We start from the raw sequence: 21,445 nt of genomic DNA, 5'->3' as shown, positions 1-21,445 counted from the left end.
TTTGATAAAGGAGCCATGGACATACAATGGCAAAATGACAGTCTCTTCAACAGATGGTGCTGGCAAAACTGGACAGCTACATGTAGGAGAATGAAACTGGACCATTGTCTAACCCCATATACAAAGGTAAACTCAAAATGGATCAAAGACCTGAATGTAAGTCACGAAACCATTAAACTCTTGGAAAAAAACATAGGCAAAAACCTCTTAGACATAAACATGAGTGATCTCTTCTTGAACATATCTCCCCGGGCAAGGAAAACAACAGCAAAAATGAGCAAGTGGGACTACATTAAGCTGAAAAGCTTCTGTACAGCGAAAGACACCATCAATAGAACAAAAAGGAACCCTACAGTATGGGAGAATATATTTGAAAATGACAGATCTGATAAAGGCTTGACGTCCAGAATATATAAAGAGCTCACACGCCTCAACAAACAAAAAACAAATAACCCAATTAAAAAATGGGCAGAGGAACTGAACAGACAGTTCTCCAAAAAAGAAATACAGATGGCCAAGAGACACATGAAAAGATGCTCCACATCGCTAATTATCAGAGAAATGCAAATTAAAACTACAATGAGGTATCACCTCACACCAGTAAGGATAGCTGCCATCCAAAAGACAAACAACAACAAATGTTGGCGAGGCTGTGGAGAAAGGGGAACCCTCCTACACTGCTGGTGGGAATGTAAATTAGTTCAACCATTGTGGAAAGCAGTATGGAGGTGCATCAAAATGCTCAAAACAGACCTACCATTTGACCCAGGAATTCCACTCCTAGGAATTTACCCTAAGAACGCAGCAATCAAGTTTGAGAAAGACAGATGCACTCCTATGTTTATCGCAGCACTATTTACAATAGCCAAGAATTGGAAGCAACCTAAATGTCCATCTGTAGATGAATGGATAAAGAAGATGTGGTACATATACACAATGGAATACTACTCAGCCATAAGAAGTGGAAAAATCCAACCATTTGCAGCAACATGGATGGAGCTGGAGAGTATTATGCTCAGTGAAATAAGCCAAGCGGAGAAAGAGAAATACCAAATGATTTCACTCATCTGAGGAGTATAGGAACAAAGGAAAAACTGAAGGAACAAAACAGCAGCAGAATTACAGAACCCAAAAATGGACTAACAGGTACCAAAGGGAAAGGAACTGGGGAGGATGGGTGGGCAGGGAGGGATAAGGGGGGGGAAGAAGAAGGGGGGTATTAAGATTAGCATGCATGGGGGGGAGGGAGAAAGGGGAGGGTGGGCTGCACAACACAGAGAGGACAAGTAGTGACTCTACAACATTTTGCTAAGCTGATGGACAGTAACCGTAATGTGGTTGTTAGGGGGGACCTGATATAGGGGAGAGCATAGTAAACATAGTATTCTTCAGGTAAGTGTAGATTAAAAATTTAAAAAAAAAAAAAGAAAGAAAGAAAGAAAAGGGGGATTACTCCTTAACAGGATAAAACTATTGGTAAATCAAAGATCAACGCATGCTTTAAATATCCTTAATGTTGATCACTTAAAGGGTGTCAGATGATCAGCTATGGAGGTACTCTTTTCTGATAATATTCCTTTCTCTTAATTAAAAAAAAAAAAAAAAAAAAGCAGTTACTGTGTGCTGACCTCCAATGAGTTCTGCACAGTGGTATAGAGGGCATGTCAAAGTGTGGGCAAAGGGTCTGTTTGTTTCTAGGCAGAAGATCAAGGCCTAGCTTGGATACCCAGAAAATGAACTAAGATACGATATGAGGAGGAGCTTCCGGCATCAGCACTCTCTGGAGGACTCGTGCCGGGGGATGATCATCAAAAAGCCTCCACAGGGATCCGGACGATGCTGCGGTTGTGGCTGCATCCAGCCCACCGTCTCCTGGACTTGCCATAAGAAGGAGGAGGGAGATGTCTAGGCTGGCATGTGCATACAGTGAGACAACGAATTTGACTGGATCTGTACTGTTGGAACTCAACCAGGAGTTGGGAGGGGTGCAAGTTGTAGCACCCCAAAATCTCATGACTATAGACTATCTATGGTTAAAAGAACATATGGGATGTGAACAGATCCCAGAAATGGGCTGCTTTAATTTGTCTGATGGTTCAAGTACAGTTCGAAAATATCCATCATATCATAGATAAATTTTCACAAATGCCTAGGGTGCCTAAATGGTTTTCTTGGCTTCACTGGAGATGGCTGGTAATTATAGATTTGCTTTGTTTATGTCACCGTATTCCTATTATGTTAATATGTGTGTGCAAATTAGTTAGTAGTTTAAAACCTGTACATACTTAAGGTACTATACAAGAAGATATGTCAAAGAAATAATCAATCCTCCCAAGTTTCCTTCATATGCTACATCTATAGCTTTTCTTCTTCCTTCCTAATTACAAACCTTAAATAGAATTCGTGCCTCATATCGAATTTACCGAGTATCATAATTCCTCCAGGTGGTAAAGATACCTCGAGACAAGTGCTGGGCATAGAAGCCACAGGGCATAAATCTGCAAAGAAGTTAAAAGCTAACCTTTGCAAACAATATGGCTTCTCTCTCACTTACCAACTTTACATTTCCCTGTATGGCCCCGGAAGATGACTGGTTAGCCAGAGACGGGTAAGATTCCTCAAGGGAGGAACAACCTAAGACAGGCACAGTCGCAGGGGGGCCATCAGGTGAGAATTTGGGGATCAACAGAGGTGAGGCTCAGAACCTCACCCCCCCTGCTTTGAGAGAAATCTTCTGCATCCGTGGATGTCTTGCTGCCCTTGTCTAGCCTGGATTAATACTTAGTCCATAGGCACACACCTGATCATCTGATCATCTACATTTGCCTTCTTACAGCACTAAACTATGTTTTCTACCTTTATCTTGCATCTACCTACCACTTCAGCATTTTATTAAAAATAAAAATAATAATAATAATAGGAGAAATGTGGGATCAACATATAAATCAAGTACAAAAATCAAACGAATATTCATATTTGACCTGATGGTTTATAGGTCATATTGCATGATCAAAACCGAAAGTTTCTGTGATGAATGCCCTTGTACTGTTCACCATGTAAGAATTTATTCACTCTGTAAGAATTCGTTCACCATGTAAGAACTTGTTCGTTATGCTTCAGAAGATTGGAGACTGACGAGAATTAGGCTTGAGATGGATTAATGATTGTACATTGAGCATTGACCCCCCTATACTGAATTTTATTGTTGTTAACAACCATTTGATCAATAAATATGAGAGATGCCCTCTCAAAAAAAAAAAAAAAATATATATATATATATACTTTTCCTTCTCAAGGTAACAGAAAAAATCTGAAAATGGGTCTTAGAATATGAGAGTTCTGAGTCCTCATCTTGACAGCAGTTCTTGGAAGGAATACTAACTCAGGACAGCTATTTCTGTCCTCCAAGTAGTAGCACCCAATGCTAAAAGGAACAGATAGGAGATTCTAGTCCCTGTCATAGGCATTGACTTGGTCCATGAGTGGTTCTCTAAGCTTTTAAGCAAAGACTAAGGAAAAAAAGAGGATCATCAGCTGAGCATGTACTGAATTCATATCAACTTGCTTAATTCTCCTAATACCCTAGGGAACCAGTATTACCACCATTTTATAGAAAAGGGAAAGCAACACCCCTAAACTAAACATCTCATGAGTGGAGAGCCAGAATAAGAGCTTGGATCTAGCCCCACATTCTTTCTGCCATAGCATACTGCTTAAAAAATAAAACCAATAAGACCACCCTATTTCTGAATATGGAAACCCCAGTACCCATCAAAGCCAAATTTGACTTTGTGATTTTGGAGGGGCAATGCCACCCACATGGTGAGTTTCTGATTCTGATTTGTTTTTGCTCAGAGGCCTGTAGTAGATTTCCTTAATTAAAAACTTAAGTGCCATTTGAACTACTGGGCAATTGCTGAAATATAAAATGTGAAAAACAATATTTTACTTTTCTTTTATGCTACTAAATGATGATGATAAAATCCCTAATTCATTAAGGTTTCTACATTTTCCTCACTTCTTAAAAAATGGGAGTGATGGATGATTGGCACACATGGTGTGGGGGGATCATGGGGAAGACAGCGTAGCACAGAGAAGGCAAATAGTGACTCTGGCATCTTACTACACTGATGGGCAGTGACTGCAGTGGGGCACAGGGGGACACAATAACAACAGCGAATGTAGTAACCACATCGTTTTTTCATGTGAAACCTTCATAAGAGTGTATATCAATAATACATTAATAAAAAAATGGGAGTGATGGGTAATGTGTGGTACCTGTTCCCTATATGCTTTACAAGAAAATAATATGTATTTTTCTAGCATGTGGGTAAAGGCAACAACAGTAATAACTAATAGATGCTGAACACTTACTAGGTGCTAGGTACTGTTCTATGTACTCTGTATGTCATTTAATTCAGCAACTGATCTCAGTAAGAGGGACATAAATTTGGGTTAGAGGAAGAAGTAGCATTTCCATTTGTAACTGTTCCACTTGAGCATAGACTGGTTACACAGATGGTCAGAGGGACTGTATAAAACATGGCCAGTAATACGACCTAAAAAGAAGACACTAAATACTGCCCATCCTTACTTTTGTATGGATATAACCCACGACTGCTTTCCTGCTTCAGAACAGGAGACTCCAGATCATTACCAATCGCAAAATCTGCCAGGGGAGTTGATGCACTGCATTTTTCATAAAGTGCATTTTTCATTTCTCAGAAAATCTGGTGAGTGTCCCTGTGAACCATTCTGAGAAAGAAAGTCCTCTGCATGCTGATGAGAGTTCAAACCCTTTTCTTTTGAATAGTGAATATTTCACGTTTTGCAGCCTCTCCCAGAAGGTGGAATCAGGATGTCCACTAAATCCCCAGGGAAAGGTTCCAGGGAAGATTATAAATCCTTGAGACTTCTTAAGGTATGGACAGTGAAAGCTGAAGCCAGATGGGGCAGACAAGTTCACTGAGGCAGACCAGGACTGGAGTCCAACAACGAGGCCCAGATAGCAACTAGAGACGGCGTCAGGAAAGTGAAGCTAAAGCAGCCTTGAAACTCAGGTAGTAAGATACGTTCAGATGTCAAGGAGGCAGCTGTAACTTGACGAATCAATGCCTGCTGTTAAGGCAGCATTAATGGTTTAAGTCATGGTCAGGGCACTGGATTGGGGCAGATCGTTCTTTGGCAATATTGAGGAAGATACTATAAAAGTCATTCTTCAGAGACAGTTTTGTTGGTTGCCTGGAATGAGTCAATTCCACAATACCCTCTTTATTCAGTGCCCGCAATAGTCTTTATTACTGTTAATAATAAAACATGACCAATAACATCCGAGCTAATTCAGCAATGTCCTTCACTGCCGAGCTTTATGCTATGCTTTACGTTTATTTTCAGTGCTCACACAAGTGTAAAAAATGAACTTTCACTGTGACTACAAACACTCTAAAAAGGCCCACTTTCTTTTTTTCTTTATTTCTCCTTCTCACACCCATTTGAGAGCTGGCAAAATAGCCTAAAATGAGGAAATGGAGAAATAACAGTCTGAAGACAACCAAGACCTGGTCCAGTGGGAATAAAGCTACAGTCACCCAGCTTCACTAGCGTTCCTCTTCTCCTTCAGGAGGTACAGAATCGTTTCTGTTCATCCACAGAAATATTTTTACAGCAAAAACCTGTATGTATTGTAAAACTGAATAATTCGGCTTAATCTTGCATGAAAAACTAACATGAATACAAGGGAATAAGTGGATTTGGAAAACTGAAGCACCAAATTAGGCAGCCTGCAAACAAAAAGTCATTAACATTATCTGCATACATACAAATGTACCCTGTGCTGGCTGGGAATCAGAATTCTAATTTTCTTCACTTGGAAAGTTATAAGCTCTTACTCTTAATCAAAATATGAGTAATGCCATCATAACATGGGTGGGGAGAAGACAAGCTTAATATCTATCTATAAGTTTTCTGTAATGAGAAACAGAAATGTATAGTATAGGGCAATTTTCTTTTACCACTATTTGGTTCAGTTTTATTATCTCTATAATTATTTAATTGTAAGTACCAGAGCAGCATTATTCTATTTATCATTGTAAATATATATTGTATCAGCTATAGCATTAAATTGTCTTTTGTGGACACTTCACTCCAATCTTTAAATTCTTTTTTTAAAATTTCAGTTTTATTGAGGCATACACAATTGTGGTGCACATTGTGGTGATTTGAAATACATACACATTGTGAAAGGATCCCCCTCAACCTGGTTAATTAGGGGCAATTCTTATTGTAGCTCCCATCAGTAAAATTCAGATCATGCTACTCTGGAAGTCACAGTCCCACATTTTATGATCCAGAACAATAATTTTTAAAGTGTGATTCTTTGACAAGCAGCACTCAGTGTCACCTGAGAATTTGTTAGAAACCCCTGGTAGAAATTCAAGTTTACTAGAATTGGGACTCACTCAGACCTACTAAATCAGAAATTTGGGTGGTGGGGCTCAGCAATCTGTATTTTAACAGGTCTTCCAAGATTTAATGCATACTGGCTCAGGGCCATGGAGGGCTAAATCTATAGGTCAAAGCTGTCATTGCCTACAACAATGCGGAATGAGGCTTGCTCCCTCCAGTACTGATTCTCCAATACAGCTTGGTGGCTAAAGCAACAGGCTTAAGAGGTGTTACAAGAGCAATACAAGATTTTGACAGCAGTTCAAGGCAACTCAGAAGAGACATGACAAAGACATTGCCAAATGTTTCCCATTAAATCCCATCTGTAGCCCTAGTCCCCACCTCCTTCTGTCTGCTACCAATTCCAAGTTGTTCTGTCCCTTTTTCACCTCTGGTGAATTCAAAGCAAAGCATTGCTTTTGAAGATGCCAGTACCATCTATTGCATTTGTTAGAATGCTCCATGCCTTCTTTAAAAAAAAAAAATTTATATATATATATATATATATATGTATTTTGGTATCATTAATATACAATTACATGAGCAACATTGTGGTTACTAGACTTCCCCCTTTATCAAGTCCCCACCACATACCCCATTACAGCCACTGTCCATCAGCATAGTAAGATGCTATAGAGTCACTACTTGTCTTCTCTGTGCTATACTGCCTTTTCCCCATGCCCCCCTATATTATGTGTACTAATCATAAGACCCCTTAATCCCCTCCCCAATCTCTTTCCCTTTGCTAACTGTTAGTCCATTCTTGGGTTCTGTGAGTCTGCTCCTGTTTTGTTCCTTCAGTTTTTGCTTTGTTCTTATGCTCCACAGATGAGTGAAATCATTTGGTACTTGTCTTTCTCTGCCTGGCTTATTTCACTGAGCTCTGTCCATGTTGTTGCAAATAGTAGGATTTGTTTTCTTTTTATGGCTGAATAATATTCCATTGTGTATATGTACCATATCTTCTTTATCCATTCATCTATTTATAGACACTGAGGTTGCTTCCAATTCTTGGCTATTGTAAATATTGCTGCAATAAACATAGGGGAGTATATGTCTTTTTCAAATTGCATGCTTTCTTTTATATAGATCATGCTATTTGATCCTCAAAATTCTCTTATAAAGTTTGATCTATTGGGAAATTTGTGTGCCTATTTAGAATCTTCTAATAAAGTCCCTAAATCAACAACCACTTTTTGAGAGTAGACTATATGAAGCACTTTTATATAAAATTATTTCTAAACCTAACAACTCTGCAAACTGTCCCATGAATAGCAAATATCCTCAACTTAAGAATGTAGAAAATATGTTAAAATATATACCATAAAATTACATTTACATGCAACATTAGCTATTTTACAAAGTATGTTCAATCTTGTGTGGATTTAATATGGTGGTATTTATTACAAAAAGTGATGATATTTTAAGAGAGGAGTCTTCATTTCTCAATAATGAGGGTGAAGGGAAGGGAATGACAATATATGACTTCAAAAATTCTTGCCCTAAAACAGTCTTTCTTTTCTTTCCGTGATTCCCTATATTATACGAACATCACACTTACATTTTCTCTTGAAAAAACTAAAGTTACATTCAAAATGGGATAATTCAACAAGACTTATAAGCTCTTAAAACATGATAATTATTTTATAACCCAACAGAAGTGGTACCAATAAAATTTCCCTCATGCTTATATATTTTTTTGTTCAGCTGCATTAGCTCCTCACTTGATGGGTGGTTTCTGCAGGACTTAAGGATTTCAGCATTATTGGCCACTATGATGTCTTCACGTCTAAGGCCATTTGCAAAGGTAGTATTTTATTGAATCTGTAGTACAGTTTCTGTTTGGAGAGAGCAATAATTTTTGTGGTCACCCAAAGGACAGATCTTCCACAGAATTCTATGTCTGTGCATGGACTCTGCCCAATGCCACACATTGGGCCAGGCCGTCCGTGATACTGGAGACTCACTAACTGTAGGCTTGTCACTTCCTTAGTTCATTAAGGAAGATGAAGAGAAGATCCACACAGGCATTAAGTCTTGAAAGTGGCATTTGTACCTTAATCTATTGGCTATGAAATACCTCTCCCTCAGATTATCAGATAAATCACCTAAATTTACAGGCCGGCCTAGAGTGTTATCTATCTGGGGCACAGAACTTCTGAACAAAAGGGCAGAAAATGTAAGTGAGCTATCCTTGAGAATTGCTCATCACTGTCCTGGCCTTCCTGTTAGATCACAAAATTGCTCTCAGGTTAGCTCAGAAGAGGGCCTGGGGAGCCCCAGGATTTTCAGAATAACAGACAAATAAACACCTCAATTTAAAATTGTCCTCAGCATTGCCCAGTGATATTTGCTGCTTTAATCTGGGGCACTATTTTCTTCCAGAGAAGTAAGTCTTTTCAGGCAACTCTTTCCAATCAAACTCTGTCTTAACAACTGAGAAGTTAGTTTCAATAAGAGAACCCAAGATGTTAGGAGACTTGCAGGGTTTGTATGTGCCAGAGCTGCCATCCTCTCTGTTCATCTTAATGCTCTGCAAACTCTCTCTCTTGGAATCTTACAAATCATTGTCTACTGGCCATTAGAAGTTTTCATTTCAAAATCATTATTTCTTCAAACCATGACTCCTCAATCATGTGGCTTCTAAAATATGGTGTTTAATGCTAAACTGCTTCTGATCCTATGCCCACATGTATTCACCAGGTTTCCATCAAAATATTTTTATGATAAATCAGTTTACTAGCACTTAAAGCTGTAAGTGCTTGGTGATGATTAAACAAATATTTTCTCCGTTTTGTCCAACAGAGCACAAAGGGAATGACTCCAAGTACTTTTGCCATTTAGCCAAGTTTTAATCTTCATCAAATTGCCTTAATACTTGAGACTTTACATTTAACTAATTGATGAACAGCTTCCTTTTCCTTTGGCATTTCTCACTGTTTGGCTTCTTTTCATAGATCTTTAGCACAGGTTTAGTACTGGTAGGAACATGCCCTCCTGGCAAGCACATTTCTAGAACTTTAAAAGGAAGACTTAACATTGTTTTTGTTTTTCAGTTTTCCCTCCTGCCTTGTTCTGCTCTGGGTTTCTTGCCTTCTCAGCAAAACAGAAGGCATAATCAAATTTTAAAAAGGCAAGAACAAAGAAGTGAAACAGGACCCGAGGGAAGCAGGAATAAAGAAAAAGAAGGGAACATAAACTTTCAAAGTTATAAACTAACTCTAGACCTAAAATTCTAGAAACATAGTTAAGCAAGATGGCCACCAACCTGCTTCAAATGTTCCCAGAGTCACAGAATATTCGAGTTAATCTGAAGATGCTATGTGGACACTGTGGCAACTTAGGTTCCTTGCCCATTATGGCAGCTGGCCTACCACAGCTGGAGGCTCAAAGCTAAGAGCTCAAAATCTTTTTGAAGACCAAATGCAGAAAAGTGTCATTAACAAAAAGAAGGAATCTGTTTGGAATGTAAAAGTCATTTCAAACTAAATCTCTTAAAAACTTTAGCAATACTACCAGGCATGCAAAAACACACACCAAGACAAATGTGACTTCTAAGTTTTGAAAATGTGCCATATGCTTTATGTCACATACAGCAAAGATACTAACATTTTCCATAGACAGAAATATCATGGCTTCCCAAACCCATTTTCAAGAAGTTTAAGTGCAACAAGAGTAGCCCATCACCATAAACTGTTTATATTGGATGTTAGGCCACTTTTTGATCATGATTAGCTTTGAATCTTAACTGTTTTGGGTTCTAGGTCTTTAGTAAGATTGTGGATTTATGGATTGAAGAAGTAGGGAAAAAAAGAAAAAAAGTACAACAGTAGCCTGTTGTAAAGTGATTTTTAATTTAATTCACTAGAATAAATATTCTGTTATCAAATATTTGACAAGTCAAGCAGATACATGTACTAACAAAAACTAATCACACTTTTCATATATTTATCTAAAACAAAATATTTATGTGAGTTGATAAAATTGCACATTGATATATTTCACATAAATGGATTTACCTGTACCCAAAACTTCTGTAATCTAGTCAGCCCTTCAAATGAGTTTTAACCTCATTTTCTAGGGACTCAACAAGCAGAGGCTTTGGTTTCTCCAAGAATAAGTACCCAAACCAAGGGGCCACCAGCCCTGGGACAACATTAAGGATGCCTTGATGACTGACCCTCTCAAAATACTTGCTTAATACCCTTTCCCCTGCATCTGGCTCAATAGAGAACTGTCGAGTTTAAAAAGTTATACAAGCATGTCTTTTCCTACTCCACTGCTATACATCTGTAAATTTTTAATTCTTTATGGTTTATTAGTACTTTTAAAAAGAGAGAGAGAAAAAAAACTATCTGCTGCCAAAACCTGGCTCTGGAATCAGATGGGAATGGGAGTGGGATTTGCAATCCACAGAAAATAGAAAATACTCATTGTCTGGAACGTGGAGCTGGTAGGAATTTTACTTTTATATTTATAACATGACAGCAAGAGCTTTCCATATGTGAGGAATATAACCCACTATGTTTGCACAGGTACATCATCACCATTATAGAGAGTGGAAAATGCACAAATCCAGGCTAAGAAAGTAAACAAATTTCTTTATTGCATATTAATCCTTTCTTATTTTTCACCACATAGATGAAAAATTCCAGATGTAGAGTTATCTATTATCCAAACCCAGCAGAAGGAAGCTGGTCTGGAAGTGCCACCCTCCCCTACTTCCCTCCAACCAATGGTTGACAAACATTAATTGACATTCTTACTGGGTGGTTTACTGATGTGAAATTTCTTAGAGACCTGAGGCTTCCTTTTAAAATGCAAAGGCAACAATGACTGTACCATTAAGAATCCACATGCAGCCTGTTACCTGCTTAAGGGGGGAACATTTCCTTTGAGTCTAAATCAAGTTAATACATTTATGATACCAGGAAGAGTTGGGGGCACTGAACTTTTGGCAGAAGTCTGGAACTAAAAGAGCTAATGTATTATTTTGCTCTGTTTCTTTATGAGAAAAAACTACTGCCAAACTCAGCTCAGGAATCAGATGGGAAGGTGGGGAGGGGGCAATTTGCAGCCCATTAATAAAGCAAAACATGGATGCTCATAGGAGAATTTTTTTCATGTGATCATTCCCTTTAGCCAGAGCGAGAGGCCTAGAGAAATGCAGTCGCTGTGGCTGGGTATGCCTCTGCTGTCATTACCTGGGTAGAGGTCGGGCCCTGGTCCAGGGGAGCGCCCCACTGCCCCATCAGCAGCAGCGTCTCGTGGGGAAGTGGCCGGCTGCAGGGGCTGCACAGTGAGGCAATCCGTGAGCAGGTCAGGGTGGAGCTCTGTGCTGGACCGCAGCTAAGAGGAGAAAAAAGAAGACAGATGGAAAAGGAAAGCTGCTCCTTGGAATACTTTCCTGGAAAGGCATCATGTCCTAAGGTTCCATGCAATTCAATCCACAAATATGTATCAAGCAAGAGCTATGGGCCAGACATCAGGCTTAACAGAGTCAATTAAAGGGTAAGTTCTCCCATCCTGGTAACACCTGGCAGGTGCTTCAGGAAAAATATGGCAAGAGTGGATTTGACTTCAGTCCTTGACACTTCTACTCCTAGGATCCTGAATTTCTACTACATTTCCTTTTATTTGTCCTATATCTTAGCAGAACTTGCAGTGATAACAAAAACAAACTCAAATATATTTAGTCTAGATTGGAAAGTGCTTCTAAAATACATAAATACTACCATGAAACTATCTCGGAGATAATTAAGAACTGTCCATTGAGATTTCATGTCTTTAGATTTTATATGAGAGGAAAGTACATTGTTAAATTTTAAAATAGTATGGAGTATGATAAAAACAAAAACTCATTAGCAGCAACAAAACCCAACAGTAGTTGCATGAAAAAAAAAGAACAGTTTGGAACTTTAGTTTACCACAATAACAAAATCATTCTTTATATATGAAAGAGTTACATGTAAAAGAAAAATCAAACCATACAACAAATGTTAGAATAAATTTTAGGGGTAGAGTTATCTGATATCTTTATGGAAAAGAATGTTGTAAGTGTAATTGCAATGGAAAAAAATCACAATAGATGATTTAGTTACATAACAATGTAAACCTTCTGTCTCTTGAAAAACACAATACCTTTAGAAATCTAGCAATATATTTGTTACAGATACTGCAAATAGTTATCTTTAGTGCTTAAAGAGAGCATATTAAGTTGATTCTGTCTTCATCAAAACCTACACCTCCCCGTGTAATGGGCTGGAGTATCCTTACTAAAACAACTAGCGGACTGAGCATCAGACACTCCTGGAGACCCTGGGAACCCTGTCCTAGGGAACTTGTGCTCTAGATGGGAAGCAGAGTGTGGACAAATAAAATATGTACAACCTCAGATGGTGATAAATGCTGGGGAGAAGAGTGGTGCAGAGAATGGAGACATGAGTGGGGCTGAGGGATGGCGACTTTAGGTAGAGGGGTCAGAGAAAGCTTCCTGGAGGTGGTGCTTGAAAAGAGGCCTGGAAGGGGTGAGTACACAAGCCCTGCAGATGTATAGGGAAGCACCTGCCTGTCCTGGGCGTGCCTGGGTTCTCTGAGGAGCAGCAGTGAGCATGAGCCTGGAGCCTGAAGCAGAGAAACAGAAGGTGAAACCAGAGGTATAAGTGAGGAGAGGGAGAATGTTCAGTGTCCCCTTTTCCCTCTGTCCTAGATCAGTAGACAGGAACATGCCCTCCAGATCCCTGAAGGCCCTTAAACATTCTCTAGTCCAGGAATTGCTTAATGAGGTAGGTGGGAGGCACACAGCAGAATCTCCTTGGAGAAGACTGACTCACTGTGTAGCTTTTGACAGGCACACAAATTTTAAAATAAGAAAGAGAGATGAGAAAAAAACAAAAATTTGTTCAACATGTATGCAAAGAAATAGAATGTCAAAAGTTTTTTTTTCAAACATCAATTATCAGAAACTTTAAAAGAGAAGTAGTGGTAGTGACTAGGCACAGTGAGAGAGGCGTTCTTAAAGGTAGGAGGGTGTATTAGCACAGACTTTCTAGACTCTATCTGGGAATATTTTTTCAAGACCCATAATGGAGATCTTTTGGTCTTAGAATCTGTCTTAAGGAAACAGCAAGAAAGGTGATGGAAGATTTATACCCAGTGCTGTAAGGACACACAGCATTATTTATAAGACTATCATAAATTAGGAAACATTATTTAAATGTCCACAATTAGGGCTAATAAATAATCTTACATCAGTTTGATGGAATATTATACAATCATTAAAATGATCATGAAGACAAAAGCAAAATGCAAAATTATATGTACAAAATGATAATTACATAAAAACACATAAAATACTGTAAGGAAATAATACAAAATCCAGTATTAACTTAATTTTGTTTCCAGCAGCAATATTATGAATTTATTTTCTCTGCTTTTTAAAAATTCTTTCCTCTGTTTTCCAAATTTTCTATATTCCAATGATGTGTTAGAGCTGACTTGCACCAATCTGAGAGCACCAATCATGTGTATCTTTCCCAAACTTTCCATGTGATGATGTCAATTAGTAGCCTCAAACTGGTCATGGTGAGAATATTTACACCAAGGAAATTGGCAAACACTACCAACTGGGGCTTTTTCATCTACACAGCTGGTTGTTAAACACTACCAGCACACCACCAATGACTATGAACCACACTTTGATCAGAAAGAAAACACACATACATATACATGCAAAAAACATCAGAAAGTTACTATTTTGAGAGCTGCATTTCTTGGATCTTTAAAAACTTCATAAAGAGACAAACATGTCCAGGTCTTAGTCCAAGAATACAAAAATGGCACAGTGAACCTAAGTAGAGGGAAGGAGCATTTAATACATTTAATACATGCAGTGAGCTAGACATAATTATATTATAATATCCTGAGCTTTGCTCCATTGGAATCTCTGACCAAGACTTTCTGAGTTAATGTGCAACCCTCTCAGGGTCTTTGGAAGGTATGTTTGTTATTTTGATACTAATTTAACACATGGTACATAAGAAAAACCTAGAAAAAAACCAAGGGTTAAAATGAGTTCTGGTGAATTTATCTTTCATCATTAAAATGTGATCTGGGGCCCACATGTTCTACTAAGCACAGACATGAGTGTCTCTCTGCTTTCTATTACCAACTACTCTAGGGGTTTATAGTTATCAGTACCGATGCCATCTTTCCAAGGAATTTCATGGCCATGGTTACTTCTGGAGTCAAAGGCAGGCAATTCTTCCTCAGCTTCAACAACTATTCATGTTTTCCAAGAGTGAAATTTCATACGACTTTGTGGTAAGAGTTCATTTGGTTTTCTCTGGGATTAGCCATGGTTCTAGAAAGTGCTTCTTAAATTGAACAAACCTTGAGGAACTTATACAAAATTTCCAAAGAGCCATATATACACAGAAATGCAGTAATGATATGTGAGTTTAGTATCCTTCTCTCCCTCTCAGATTATTAGACCAGGGAAGTGTCTTCCAGATCATTTAAGGCTCTTAAACATTCTCCAGTCCAGGGATTACCTAATGGGTAAGGGCAGGAGGACAGCAGAATCTCCCTGGAGGGATATCTTTCAATATAGTATGGTTTTGTATTTGGAATAAGAAGCCAGTCATTTATATAAAACCAATTATATAATGTATATTTCAACAGCTTTGTAGCTGTTAGGAATATAAAGAAGATAGAGGGAAATTTTTCAATGGGGATGGTCTCTAACTATAGTTCACAAATCTGGACATGCATCATAACACCTACAGGCCCCACCCCAGAGCTGCTGATTCAGTAGGTTTGGGTGCATTTCTAACAAGTCCCCAGGTGATATGATGCTGTTGGTCTGGGGACCACCCTTTCTGAACCACTGTTCTCTCAAGAATTCTGATGAGGAGAGATGAGACTTTTCTGGTTATGGGAAGGGGAAATGAATTGTCAAAATAAGGAATTATAAAACCCAAATTGTTTTAAAGACATGAATCTCATTGTAACCATTTCTTATTATGTCTCCCTTCAGACCCCATAATATAAATGGTTACATGAAGTTCATGTCTTAAAAACAATTTGGGTTTTTATCTTCTTTCACAGGAATAAAAAGATAAAAAAATTTCAATCCAGTTTAATACCTCACCGTAGGGGACAGCAAAGACTTACCCTTTATGGTGTCTTTACTGCTCTTTATGGAGAGTGGAATTTGAACCCACTGATCTATTCTTTTCTAATAAAATTCATCTATTTTAAAGAGCTGTTGTTGCACAACAACACCAGGGACCTTTATTCACATTGTCATCTATGTGAATGGCGCCCCTGGAGTTCAACTCAGCTACCTTAAACATATTAATTTTAGAGTAGCATGGCCCTTCTTTATCCTTCTCATTCATTCACTGAACAGATATTTCTTGGGTCTCAACCATATGCCAGGCATTGTTTTAGGGCCTTGAAATAAATCAGCAGTCAAAACAAAGATACCTGCTGAGGAATTTACATTCTAGGGGAGAGGTTAAACAGTACAAAAAGTACCTAAACAAGTAAATTGCATAGGAGGTGGTGACTGCTACGAAAAAAAAAAAAAAGAGAGAGAAGGGGAGATGCGATTGGGAATGCTGGGGAGAACTGTGGCCTTGTTAAGAAGGGATATTCAAGCAAAGACTTGAGGGTGCTGAGGAAATTAGCTACGTGCACATCAAGGTGAAAAGAGATCCAGAAGGAAGGAATGCAGTGTGGCTGAGGTGGGGTGTGACCCAGAGCAGAAAGTGAGGTCTGAGGGGTGCGGTGGGGCACAGCCAGATTCCACAAGACCTGTGGCCCACAGTTAGGATTTTGGCTCTTAGTCTTAGGACAAAAGGTCTTCCCCATTTACTTCTGGGAGACTCATCTTATCTCCTGTTATGATCCACAGCCTCGTAGGCCCTTTGTCTCCCTCTCATGGAGAATCCACCTCGATGTGAGGTGTGAATACACTCACGGTGTTGTGTCAGCTTGGCTGGGCTACAGGACCCAATTATTCAATCAAACACGGAGTATTGCTGTGAAGGAATTCCGTAGATGGGATTAACATCTACAGTAAATTGACTTTAAGTAAGGAGTATCTTCTCTAACGTGGGTGGGCCTCATCCAATCAAAGAAAAACCTTAAGAACAAAAACCTAAGGTTTCCCTGAAAAAAAAAAAAGAAATTTGTTTTTCTTCTCTGGACTGCAGCATCAGCTCCTACCAGAGTTTTTAGCCTGCAGGCTTGCCCTACAGATTTCTGACTGACCAGCCCCTACAACACAGTGAGCCAATTTCTTAAAATCAATCACTCTCTCTCTTTCCCTCTCCATGTATATCTCCTGCTGATTCTGTTTCTCTGCAGAAGCCTGGTTGATACAGATTAGAAGGCACTTAGGAGCCAGTACCATATGATGATTGTTTCCTGTCAGGAAGGAAAAGCTTCATGCAAATGAACCCCACAGGAAAGGGCTGGGTGTGCACAGTCACCGTGACGCAATTGGAAAGACTGGACTCAGTTCAATAAATACACACGGAGCCTTACTGTGTGTTCAACACTGTGTGCCTTACAGTAGCCCCATGAGGTGCATTCTACAGTGATGGCTGTTTTTGAGAAGAAAAGGCTAGAATGATATATCCAATGAAGGTCAGACTTGGGTCCGGGTGTCAGAATCCAAAGTCAAGCTCTTCAAATTTACATTATACTGGTTTAAGAAATAACCCACTCCCCAACCTTCTCCTTTCCCTTACCATACCACACACACTCACATAGTGACCCTTTCGTCTTAGGACTCGTTTATATTTTAGCTAGGAGACTATCATTCAGATTAGTTTGGTTGGGGAAAGAGCAAAGGATCCTCAGTTTCTCTTGAAAAGTTACTAGCGTATCTCATTACCATTGTGCGGATTCCAACACATGCCCTTGAGAGAATGGGGTGTTTGTTGGAGTAGAGACGGAGAAACAGAACAGATCACTTTGGTTTGGTTTTGATTGTCCCATTCCCGACAGGCTTGTCACCTGGTTCGGTCCTGGTCCAACAATTTATCTGTAGTTGAGAAAAGTAAAGGATGGCATGCGCTGCTCCTTAATATCTGTACCCTCAGTACACGCACAGTGATCCCAGGGCGCCTGAGATGCGACGATCCTGACCCTGGTGTGCCCTGACCTCAGGACTCCGCCCCGGGAGAGGACACCATGCTTTGCTCTCTCACCTGATTCTCTGCCTCCTGCCCCTTCCTGGGGTCCCCCTCCCCTTCCCGTTTGTTTCCTGACACTCTCTCTGGTCCTCACTCCTGTCTCTGGGGAACTCGGCCAGACTGTGGGGAGACACCACTCCATGCTTCCCCAGGTGTGAGGGCACAGGAGGCCTCTCTGAGGAGAGGACATTCAGGCTGAGAGCACAACAAGCAGCAAGAGCATTGCATGCAGACGGAACAGGAAGAGAAGAGATCTAAGACAGGAACAAGCTCATGGGCTCTCAGAATTGAGAGAAGTGAGCCAGGGAGTGAAGGGAAGGGACGCAGGGTGGGGGTGGGGGTGAAAACAGCCAGAGCTCAGGTCACGTCCACACGCCCGGCCTCTGGCACAGAGAGATTTAGTGTTTGATTTCATTCTAATGGCAAGCCGAAGGGAGGGTGTGAGGAGCAGGAAAGCACCTGGTTTGTCCCGTGTTGTGAAAGGAGCACTCAGGTTACTGTGTGGAAACTACAGGGGTGCCCATGAGGCGCCACCTCAACAGTCCCATGAGAGACAGACACCCAGGGCTCCGAGCCACGTGTGGTGGGAAGCAGTCCTTGTTCTGGGGGTGGAGCTGAAGGAGGTGTGGACTGTGATGAAAGAAGGCAGGGAAGGATGGCCTCAAGTTTTGGCCTGAAGAACAGCAGAGGAGGATAGAACAGCTGCAGGAAAATCAGCAGACTGGTTTGAGATCTGTTAACTCTGCTTTGATTGTGGACATCCAAGTAGTGAGAGAACCTGCCAACGGCTGGACACCAAAGGGCGGGGGTCAGGGATCAGGAGGGCTGCGCAGTCACCGGCAGCCCCTCGGCCCGGCCGCACCTTCCAGGGCCTTTGCTCTTGTCAATCCACCCTGGGATTTCTGGCAGGTTCTCCTAAAACGGTTTGTATATCCTCCTCTCTTGTCTGGCACATCTGTCCCAAAGGCTAAGACGGGCCTCCTTGATGAGACTCTCCGAGGACAGGTATTTCCCCTGGGCCTTGACAAAAGCCTCTGCTCCTTTCAGGAGCACCATTTCCTGTCTAACATGCCATTTATTATGCTGTTCCTTCTTCCTGCTTGGAATGGCCTCCCTCCTCCCAGTGAAACTCCTCTAAGACCCAGTTTGTAGCTTACCTCCTAAATGAAGCCCCCTCAGACCCGACTAGCCAGCACTGGGCTTCCCACAGAATAGAGAGAGTCATATAGTCTGCAGCTGGACATGTGCTTTGTACTTTGTTTCCTGTTGCAAGTTTTAGTCGGCACAAGTGTGTTATGAAGTCCATGAACACTGGCTGATGGTCTGCCTTTTAAACTTCACAAACCCTGCGGCACCTGGCAGCATCCAGGGACCAGCATCCAGATAAACCACTCAGTGCTGGTTAACTGTGTAAGAATGAGACACACAATTCATAATCTAAGGGAGGTTACAGTCTCTAGTGATGTGTGGATATGTCTAAAAAATACAAAGTGGTCAGGCCTTCATTAGCCTCCTAATAGAGAATTTTAAAAGATACAGATAATAGCAACTATGGCAGAGAGGCTGCTGATGCTCTGCCCGGCAACCCTCTGATACCCTTTGGATTAGCTTGGTGCCACCTGCCCTTCCCCAGCTTTGATGTGCCCATCCCCCAGCTCCTGTGTTCCTTACAGCCAACAACTAGTAGACCCCCCAATGCGCGCGTGCGCGCGCACACACACACACACACACACACACACACACACACACACACACACACGACTAACTGATGCTCCTTTGCCTGGAGTGGGACAAATTCTGAAGCGTAAATTACATTCCAGAGCTCCCCGTGGGGTTACCCCTGCCTAGCTTCTTCCTGTCCCTCATTCCTCTACTGGATTTTTGGAGGAGCACTTTCTTAATAACTCATGTCCACCTGAACCCTTGGCTCAGTCTGTTTCCAGGAGCACCCAACTTAGTAACCATCTCCCAATTCATTTGATTTGGTTCAGGAATGCAGACAGCTATCAGTAGCCCTCCTAGGATGCTCAGATACACACTGTTCCCTTCTCTTTGGTACCTGCTCTGCTCATATACCAGGGTATGGGAACTATGTTTAATGAAAATTGGGTGCTCCGGACCATTGTGGATAAAACTAAAAGCAAAATTGTGGAGTCTAAGTTAAAAACACACAAACCCTGATTTACAATAATCATCAGTATTCAAAGGGGCCTCAGATATCAGTGGGGCCAAGCCTCTACTTGATGCATGACTGCCCTACAGTGACCCCAGTATGCCAGCTCTCGGACTGGTTACCCCACAGTAATGGGCAGTTTTACTGCCCATCACGGTGGTTAGCTTCAATTTTGGACGGTTCCAATTATCAGGAAACTTTATGTATACTGAGTCCTAGCCTCTTGGTGATTGTGAGGATCGCATGCATCCTTCTCATCATAAATTTGTAGTAAGCCTCGTGGACATACTAGGAAAAATGAGACATCAATGAGTCTCAGAAACCAATCTGTGAGTCTTTGAGTTTTAATGAGCCTGATCTTCAATGGCCCATTTTAAGGCTTAATTTCTTGGCCCATCCAGGTGCAAGAATAAAAACTGGCTCCTTAGCTTCTGAACAAACTGCCATTATGAAATATTTGTGACCAATGATAGTTTTACAACATTAATAATGAAATCACCCATCAAGGCTTGACAAGGTTCCTGCTTTTGGAAATTTGAGCTGCTTCCCTAACAATGCAGGGATTTTTCCTAATATATGAAAACAAGCCTCCGTCAATTGTGATTTGTATTTGTTTTTTGTTCAAGACTATTCTGTTAATGTTTATAAGCTTTCGAAACAAGAGATGGAAATTCTACCCCCGTCATTTTCTCATTTCAGATACGATTGAATAATCGTCCAAGATTAAGTGAGTCAAGTGGAAATAATTAGGAAAGGGAAAAAGGCCCAGATTCTTTAATTTTCAGTTCCATTATTCCAAGAGCAGAGGCATTCTGTTAGTCTGAAGTGAGACATACTTGCAAAAACAGCAAGCGGAGTCCAAGGCCTTTTATCTTCCTTTCTCTGCTGAGCCCCGTCTATCTGGACTGTGCATGTTAATGCATCACCATGTAGGGATTCCTTTGTTCTCCAGAAATCAAATGCCACCAAAATATGTTTCTGAAGAACCCCAGCCAGGAGGAAAGATGAGCAGAACTTTTTTCCAGACAGTTAAGGTTTAGTACCAGAACATTCTCATCTAGCGTTCTCTATGACACTTTGAGCAGTGTGGATCTTGGGGAATTAACTCATTGCCAAAAGGCTTAAAAATAATTACAATGAATTAACCTATTATATTAATTACAATTAATTTCCAGTTGAATCTAAAAATCCCTCTCTAGAGGATTCCTTAGCACTGACATTTGTGAAGTGGTGGTGGCATATCATAGGTAATTAATCTCCAACAATCTGCTATCAATTCATTTCCTTTGGGAATGACCAGTTTGCAAAAACAAACATAAATGAATGAAACACTTAGGAAAATAGTACTGGAAGAAACCTTTGAGAACATGAGGTACTGCCTACTTGAACACCCTGAATTTCTGAAACAGGGGATACCTATTTGGTTAGCAGTGACTCCAAAGGCCAACGTTTTATCCACAGCTGACTCATGAGCATGCCAAAATGTTTGGTATTTGTGTCTTGAACAAAAAACAAATACAAATCACATGCCGGGGTATATCTCAATAAAAGAGATGAAAAATCAGTTCCAACAGAGATACCAACAAAACTATTGGTTATTTCATCAAAAATGGTGATTAAG

At 40.3% G+C, this 21,445-nt stretch overlaps 1 protein-coding gene across 6 annotated transcripts in view; it reads right to left on the bottom strand.

The window, feature by feature from the left end:
• GLIS3 (GLIS family zinc finger 3) overlaps positions 1-21,445 on the bottom strand; it is a 441,081-nt gene that overhangs the window by 62,108 nt on the left and 357,528 nt on the right. For all 6 annotated transcript variants that reach the window (XM_037019030.2, XM_037019028.2, XM_037019031.2 and 3 more), the window contains one exon: positions 11,649-11,793. In XM_037019030.2, coding sequence (XP_036874925.1) covers positions 11,649-11,793 — 145 coding nt within the window. The remainder of the gene's footprint in view (positions 1-11,648; positions 11,794-21,445) is intronic.

The sequence above is a fragment of the Manis javanica genome, chromosome 2 (assembly GCF_040802235.1).
Source record: "Manis javanica isolate MJ-LG chromosome 2, MJ_LKY, whole genome shotgun sequence".
In the NCBI taxonomy this organism is placed as follows: Eukaryota; Metazoa; Chordata; class Mammalia; order Pholidota; family Manidae; genus Manis; species Manis javanica.
This window is presented reverse-complemented; position numbering and strand designations above follow the sequence as displayed.